Source organism: Sinocyclocheilus grahami, unplaced genomic scaffold, assembly GCF_001515645.1.
Source record: "Sinocyclocheilus grahami isolate Dianchi unplaced genomic scaffold, SAMN03320097.WGS_v1.1 scaffold964.1, whole genome shotgun sequence".
Classification (NCBI taxonomy): Eukaryota; Metazoa; Chordata; class Actinopteri; order Cypriniformes; family Cyprinidae; genus Sinocyclocheilus; species Sinocyclocheilus grahami.
Window position 1 is genome coordinate 368,636 of NW_015506143.1, and position 7,669 is coordinate 376,304.

The following is a 7,669-nucleotide window of genomic DNA, read 5'->3' on the forward strand; positions in this document are numbered from 1 at the left end:
GCTGAGTCTGTGGCTGTTCTATATGCAAGCATCAATGTCTTGAACTTGATACGAGCCGCAACCAGTAGCCAGTGTGAGGAGATAAAGAGAGGTGTAACATGGGCTCTTTTGGGCTCGTTGAAGACCAGTCGTGCCGCTGCATTCTGAATAATTTGTAGAGGTTTGATTGTGCTTGATGGAAGTCCAGCCAGAAGAGCACTGCTGTAGTCCAGTCTAGAAATGACAAAGGCCTGGACAAGAAGTTGTGCAGCATGCTCCGTTAGAAAGGGCCTGTTCTTTCTGATGTTGTGCAATGCAAACCTGCCAGATCGAGCAGTCTTTACCTCTTTGAAGGTCAGATGGTCATCAAAGAATACACCAAGATTTCTGACCAAAGTTAATGGGGTAATTGTAGAAGAACCTAGCTGGATGGTGAAATCATGTTGTAGAGTTGGAGTGACAGGGAAGACAAGAAGCTCAGTCTTTGCCAGGTTGAGCTGTAGGTGATGTTCTTTCACCCATGCCGAGATGTCCGCCAGGCAGCCTGAGATCCGTGCAGCTACCATTGGATCATCTGGTTGAATGAGAGATAGAGCTGTGTGTCATCAGCATAGCAATGTTAAAAGCCATGTGCCTGTATGATGGGACCCAGTGATGTAGTGTATATGGAGAAGAGGAGGGGTCCAAGAACTGATCCCTGAGGAATGCCAGTGATGTGCTTTGGATACCTCCCCTCCCCAGGACACCATGATAGACCCACCAGTGAGATAGGATTCAAACCAGTGAAGTGGGATCCCTGTGATGCCCAGTGAAGAGAGGGCAGACAAGAGGATCTGATGATTGACAGTGTCAAAAGCAGCAGATAGATCCAGCAGAATAAGAACTGATGATTTGGAATCAGCTTTTGCAATCCGCAGGGCTTCCGTGACTGACGCAGCGCAGTCTCAGTTGAATGGCCACTCCTGAAACCTGACTGGTTAGCGTCCAGTTTGTTGTTCTGTGAAAGAAGCAATGATACCTGGTTGAAAACAACTCGTTCGAGGGTTTTCACTATGAATGTAAGGAGAGAGGATAGCATTGTAGCTATCTATAAGTGAAGTGTTTAATGTAGGTTTTTTGAGCAGTGGGGTTACCCGAGCCTGCTTGAATGCAGTGGGGAAGGTGTCTGTGAGGAGAGATGTATTGATGATGTGTGTGAGTGCTGGTAAGAGTGTAGGAGAGATTGCTTGGAGAAGGTGTGAGGGGATTGGGTCTAAATGGCATGTTGTAGGATGGCTGGAGAGCAGAAGTTTTGATACTTCTGTCTCAGTGAGGGGACAGAAGGAGAAGATGGGAGTTTTTGCAGTGGGTGGGGTTGGTTTGAAGTCCTGTGTGTGTGGGGCTGAGAATTGGCTACTGCTTGTTCTGGTTTTGTCTGTGAAGAATGTGGCAAAATCATCAGCTGTTATAGAAGTGGTGGGAAGTGGTGGAGGGGGACAGAGGAGATAATTTAATGATTTGAAGAGGTTACGTGTGTCTGGAGCGCTGTTGATCTTGTTGTGGAAATATGAAGATTTGGCAGTATCTGGCAGTAGGTTTAGCAGAGAAAGATGAAAGCAAAGACTGATACATACTCAGGTCTGACGGATCTTTTGATTTGCGCCATTTTCTCTCTGCTGCCCTGAGTTTGGTCCAATGCTCACAAAGAACATCGGATAACCAGGGGTTAGAAGGGGCAGCCCGTGCTGGCCTGGAGGAGAGAGGACAAATATCGTCTAGACAAGAGGTTAAAGTAGAGCATAAAGTGTCAGTTGCTGCATTCACATCCAGAGATGAGAAATGGGTAGGTGAGGGAAGAGAGGAGGATACAACGGAGGAAAGATGGGAGAAAGAAAGGGAGCATAGGTTTCGTCTAAAAGTAACCGGTATAGTGGTTGGTGGCACACAGGTAGCAAAATGTACTTTAAATATGATGAAGAAATAGTCAGAGATATGTAGGAGTTTTACCAAAATGTTGTCTGCAATACAACTGTGTGTGTAAATTAAGTCAAGTTGGTTGCCTGATTTGTGCGTGCTTGTGGTGGTAAGTCGTTTGAGATCAAATGAAGCAAGGAGTGAATGGAAGTCTGTAGTATAAGGCTTGTCCAGATGAATGTTGAAGTCGCCAAAGACTAAAAGTGGACTGCCATCCTCCGGGAATTAGGACAGCAGCCCATCCAGCTCCTCTAGGAAGGTGCCTAGAATTTGCCCAGGAGGGCGGTAAATTACCACAATCTGGAGTTGTATAGGAGCTGTTAAAGTAACCACATGAGATTCAAATGAGTTATAATTGCATAGGGAAGAGTCAACTATTAGAAATGAGCAGACCAGTGCCCACACCCCGGCCAACCTGACGGGGGGTATGAGAGAAAGAGAAATTGTTAGATAGAGCAGCTGGTTGCTGAGTCTTCTGGAAAAATCCAGGTCTCAGTCAAGCCCAAGATGCTGAGTGTGGAGTTTAAAGAAAAAGAAGAAATGAAGTCTGCTTTGTTGACAGCTGACTGACAATTCCAGAGACCCACAGAGAAAGAAAGAGGTGCAGTAGAGGATGTAGAGATAGGATGCAGATTAGCAAGATTGCGTTGCCGTCTGCGTGTGACGTTAGAGTGTTGTCAAGAGACAACTGGAATGTTTTGGAAACACATGATAGAGGAGGAGAAGAGAGGACAGAAAAGGAGAGTGTGTAAAGGGAAGATAAAAAATAGTACTTAGATAAGATAAAAAGGGAAGATCAAAAATACAAACTACAATGAAAATACAAAGTAGAAATAGGTAGAAAACTAAATATTCCTTCCTAGCAGCAAGTAATAATTTTAGATCTATAAACAAGTATTAAGCAAAACACTCACGCACTGCCATCCATCTCTTCTGTTGACTAACCCTTCTTCTTCTTCTTTTTACACAGTATATGTGTGTGTGCTGTGTATATTTACTATGTATAAATATGCATACATGAATATATATTTAAGAAAAATATGTTGTTTATATATTAATTATATTTATATATAATATAAATAATATGATTATAAATATATACATGGGAATGTATGTAAATATTTTCAAAATATACTGTATATTGTATGTGTGTGTATTTGTATATACATAATAAATATACACAGAACACACATATATTATGTAAACAAAAAAACTTTTATTTTGTATGCGATTAATCGCGATTAATCGTTTGACAGCACTAATAATAAGGAATCAATAATCATTTTTATTCATACAACAACTGTAATGTACATTAACAAATAATTTCTCAGATAGATAGACAATAACCAGACATACTTAAAGTTGTGGGATGCTGTAAATGATACATTTATGTAGTTTAATTCAGTGATGTATTGACTTTCGTTTTTTGACAAAAAAATATTTGGTAACACTTTAGTATAGGGACTGATTCTCATAATTAACTAGTTGCTTATTAACATGCCTATTATTATCATATTTGCTGTTTATTAGTGCTTATAAAGCACATATTCTGCATGACCATATTCTACATCCCTAATCCTACCCAATACCTAAACTTCACAGCTACCTTACTAACTATTAAGAAGCAGCAAATTAGCAGTTTATTGAGGCAAAGGTAGTAGTAGATATACAAATATTTATGTAAAAATATTTGTTAATAGCGAGAATTGGACCTCAAAATAAAGTGTGACCAAATATTTAATTCCTTCGTTTTATGGCACTCTTAGTCCTGTGCAATGCTGTATATATCCTAAAGGCCACTGCATACTGCACTGACAGACACAAACCTGACGAAGTGTCTGAAGGCGTCTGTCGGAGTTTATCAGTGTGCTGTCAATTAGCCTAAAGAATCCAAAGAAATATATCATTCATTTATTTTCCTTCATATTAATTGTTATGGAGTAAAATTATGTTTTCTTGTTTTCTCAGTCTATCCAAATGGTATCCGGCTGACTTCAGCCATTCCTGGTGCAGACTTCAAAGTCCTGATCAATTTGAATGCTCCCAACTCTCAGGACCGCAAGAAATTCACCAGCGACCTGCGAGAGTCCATCTCTGAGGTCCAGGAAATGGAAAAGTACCGGATAGAGTGTAAACAGACCTTTATTCTTCCTCATCCTCACCGTTACCAAAGCAGGTTTTGTGAGCTGCCCATGCTAATGTCGTTTTCAGACAGTACTAACAGATGCAGAGTAACAGTTGTTTGGAATAAAGAGCGAAAATCAGAAATCTCACCATCTTCATGAAATCTAGCATTTCACAACCATGGTCTCATTAGCATTTGACTGTCTCTATTTACATGTTAATGTATATTCAGCTTTGCAGGAATGCTGTACTCAGTTCATATGCGACAAGCTCATCCAATCATATTATAATGCTCATTTACATGTTTGATTGTAAGGAACTCTGACGCTTAATTCCCAAATCAGAATCCCAATGTGGCTCAAATCAGAGCCACATCTGCCTGGCGGACATCTCAGCATAGATTAAATCAATCTGACATTTTCTATTCCTATCTGGGCCACCTTCTAATGTGAAAATAAATCAGATATGCATCTGAATTTTTTGCATTGCGACTGCTACGTGAACATCAAATCAGAATTCATGACATTTTTACATCTAACTCAACATTCTTCGACATTTTTTCCAATGTTTAATTTCTCATTTTCCTCGTTTGACTTATGATTTCTCTTTTTTTTTAATGCGAAAAGTGAGTAAGTTTGCCTCCTTTCTGATGGATGGCCATCTGATTTTATGCTAAAGATTCTTTAGTATGTTATGGGAAATAAAGCACATTAAACTGAAATCAGCTTTAATGTAGAGAAGTATGCGTAATGACTATCTGCTAAATCTGCCAAGTCTGTGGTTTTCCCACGGAATTGAGCTATTTTTACACTGTTACAGGGTTGTTTTTCAAGTCCGTGGGTTGAAGCGACCCCAATAACGTGATGTTTAGCTCCTGAAATGCAAATTTTACTGGGGAATCCCACCAAAAAAAACGTGTATTTTACCCCCCGGAATGCGATTTTTAACAGGGGACCCCCCCTTGAAACGCGATTGGGCTAGTTTTGAGTAGCAGTTGGCTGGGTTTTGTTGTGAAAACCTGGCAACCCTGCTTAGCTCTTGCTTGTTGTCTGTGTACGATGTTTTTATGGAGTTGAATGCTATACGAATGAAATTGTTGACTGCATGTGTGTTTGAATGTTTGCAGCTGAGCTGGAGAAACAGAAAGGAGTGGTCAGACCCAGTATGTCTCAGAGCATGTCGGGCCTAAAGAAGGAGAGCGGAAACAGCACCATGGGCCGCACTAGTCTGGATGACACGTACGCCATGGGGGAGGGGCTAAAGCGGAGCGCGCTCAGTAGCTCCCTGCGTGACCTTTCTGAAGCAGGTGAGTTCAGCGGATCTGATGTACTGATGAGCAGATTGCCTTTCTGGTCAGAAACCAGAAACTATGTTATGTTTTTATGGTTGTTTGATTCCCTATGTAGAATGATTTTCCTGAAGTTGAAACATTTCTTAAACCTAATCTTTCCACATATTATGTTACAAATTATTTTTTCACTGGTAACATTAGATGACTGCAGTATGGGTCCCAGGGTTTTCAGTTTGCATTCACAGAATGAAGAAAAAAATAGTTGGTTCACAAATGATCATCTGTGTTGTGACTAGCTCCACTGTTTATATTCTGAATCATTTTTCACAAGCAGTATTTGATCTTGGCAGTGTTGTGTCAGTGCTCTCGGGGGGTTACAGAAGCAAGGTCACACAATCCTGCTTAACTGATGTGTTATTAAAATAATATTCTGGGTTCAATTCTGTTGAACAATAATACTGAGTAAAATAAATCTGTTCAGAGTTAGGAGATTTTAAAAGCAGAAATAATTTTAGAAAAGCTCTTTTTCTTCGTTTAGAGTTGTGACATTGTTTAAATCATCACTTTTCTACAGTTGTTTTAAGGTTTAAGTGTATAGGGTTTATGAGTTGTAAAATTGTGTAATAAGCAAGTGGCTAGTGATTTAACACCAAAATCCTATTTATACACACAGTGGGTATTTTCACATCTTTGAATTGATCATCCTAATTCATTTCCATTGTATATCATTTACTGTAAAACTGCATTCACAACTTATGGGTTTTCCTAATGCTGTCACTCTATTGTTATTGGTAGACTGCAAATCATATAGTTTCTGAATGCTGTAGAATAAAGGTTGCACCCTCAGACTGTCAGTCTGATTTAGCCCAGGTTTGAAACGGCAGAGTTGGATTTGTTTGCTTTCAGCAAATCATCCCATTGCTCCCTTTGGTTTTCTCTGTCTCCTCCACTGCTGTGGCACTTTAGAAAACTAAGATGCAGAGGAGCTTTTGGTGCCAATAGCCTTGTGGGCATTGAGTTTGAGTCCTGGCTCCTGGACCGTTCCTGATCCCGTTCTCCTTTCCCTCTTCCACTTCACTTCCTATCTCATTACTGTCAAAGGCAAAAATGACAAATCTTTAAAAAAGAAAAAGCAGAAGAGCTAAACAGACAGAGGCTGTGCATGTAAGAGCTGTGACTTAGATGTGATATTTCTTGAAAGTTGTGATGATCACACTAGATAAGGTGTGTTAACAGAGAAAGCGAAGATTCTAGAAAGCAACTTTGTCTTTTTTTTTGTGTGTGTGAAGTAACCACCAGGCTCCACTTTGGCAAACAGATAAAGGCAACTTTTGAGAAAAACAAATCTCATGTTATTTTTTCCAGGTCAGTTTGCAATACAGCAAAAGCACAGAAACTCTACTCAATCTGCTGTATGTACACTGTATTGAAACTGCTCTTTTAGTCATATTTCATTTATCCAAGTGTTTGAGAGTGCATGGCTCAAATACACTTGGCTCATATGTATTTGCTAAAATGGCTCATGACAGACAGCAGTATGCACAGATGGAGTATACACAGCAAACTGGCAGTCAGTTACTGCTGATAATGACCCAGAACGTTCAGAGAGTCTCAGCTATTGTTAATAAAGAATAACAATTTGGTCCCTCAGTAAATTCTCTTTGCCACCTTGAAGAATTCTCAGTCTCCTTAAAGTGTAAATACGGCCGGGAAGTAAGAAAACACACAGTCAAATGTATCCTCAATACTTCAATTTATTCATAGAAATACAGATATTATATAGGCATATGTCGAGGGGAGTTTCATCCTCTTAACCAATGAGGATATGAATAACATACACGTAGGATCTTTGGCCAAGAACATGTGTTTATATAAAATAGCCACATGTACAGAAAAACATGGACATATTAGGAATAGACTTTTGCGAAGAATGCTGAACTGTCTTCATGGTTTCATCACGAACTCCTTTACCCTTGTAGTCCTAACATTCATGTCCTTATTTGGGACATTTGAACCAAGAGAAGCTTGGTCAGAGGTCAAAGGTCAGAGGTCAATGGTCAAAGGCATTTAAGCATGCATACTTCGCATATAAGTAAGACATATTTAAAACATAATATCAAGAGAGAGAGATGGATACAGAAGGGGGAATTCAGAGAGAATACGTTGTATATATAAGAATGAGAGAGAGGGAGAAAAAGAAGGAGTAAGGCATGTCTGGAATCAACAGAAAGACAGAGAGTGTTTTCTAACAGTTGCCTGCTTTTGTTTAAAATAAACAATGAATACATAAACACTCGCTGCAGAGTTCCCTAATCCTAAATG

At 39.7% G+C, this 7,669-nt stretch overlaps 1 protein-coding gene across 5 annotated transcripts in view; it reads left to right on the forward strand.

Annotated features, from left to right (window-relative positions):
- The window catches only part of LOC107564797 (IQ motif and SEC7 domain-containing protein 1-like), an 81,028-nt gene that overhangs the window by 68,687 nt on the left and 4,672 nt on the right, over positions 1-7,669 (forward strand). For all 5 annotated transcript variants that reach the window (XM_016249954.1, XM_016249959.1, XM_016249957.1 and 2 more), the window contains 2 exons: positions 3,901-4,062; positions 5,183-5,362. In XM_016249954.1, coding sequence (XP_016105440.1) covers positions 3,901-4,062; positions 5,183-5,362 — 342 coding nt within the window. The remainder of the gene's footprint in view (positions 1-3,900; positions 4,063-5,182; positions 5,363-7,669) is intronic.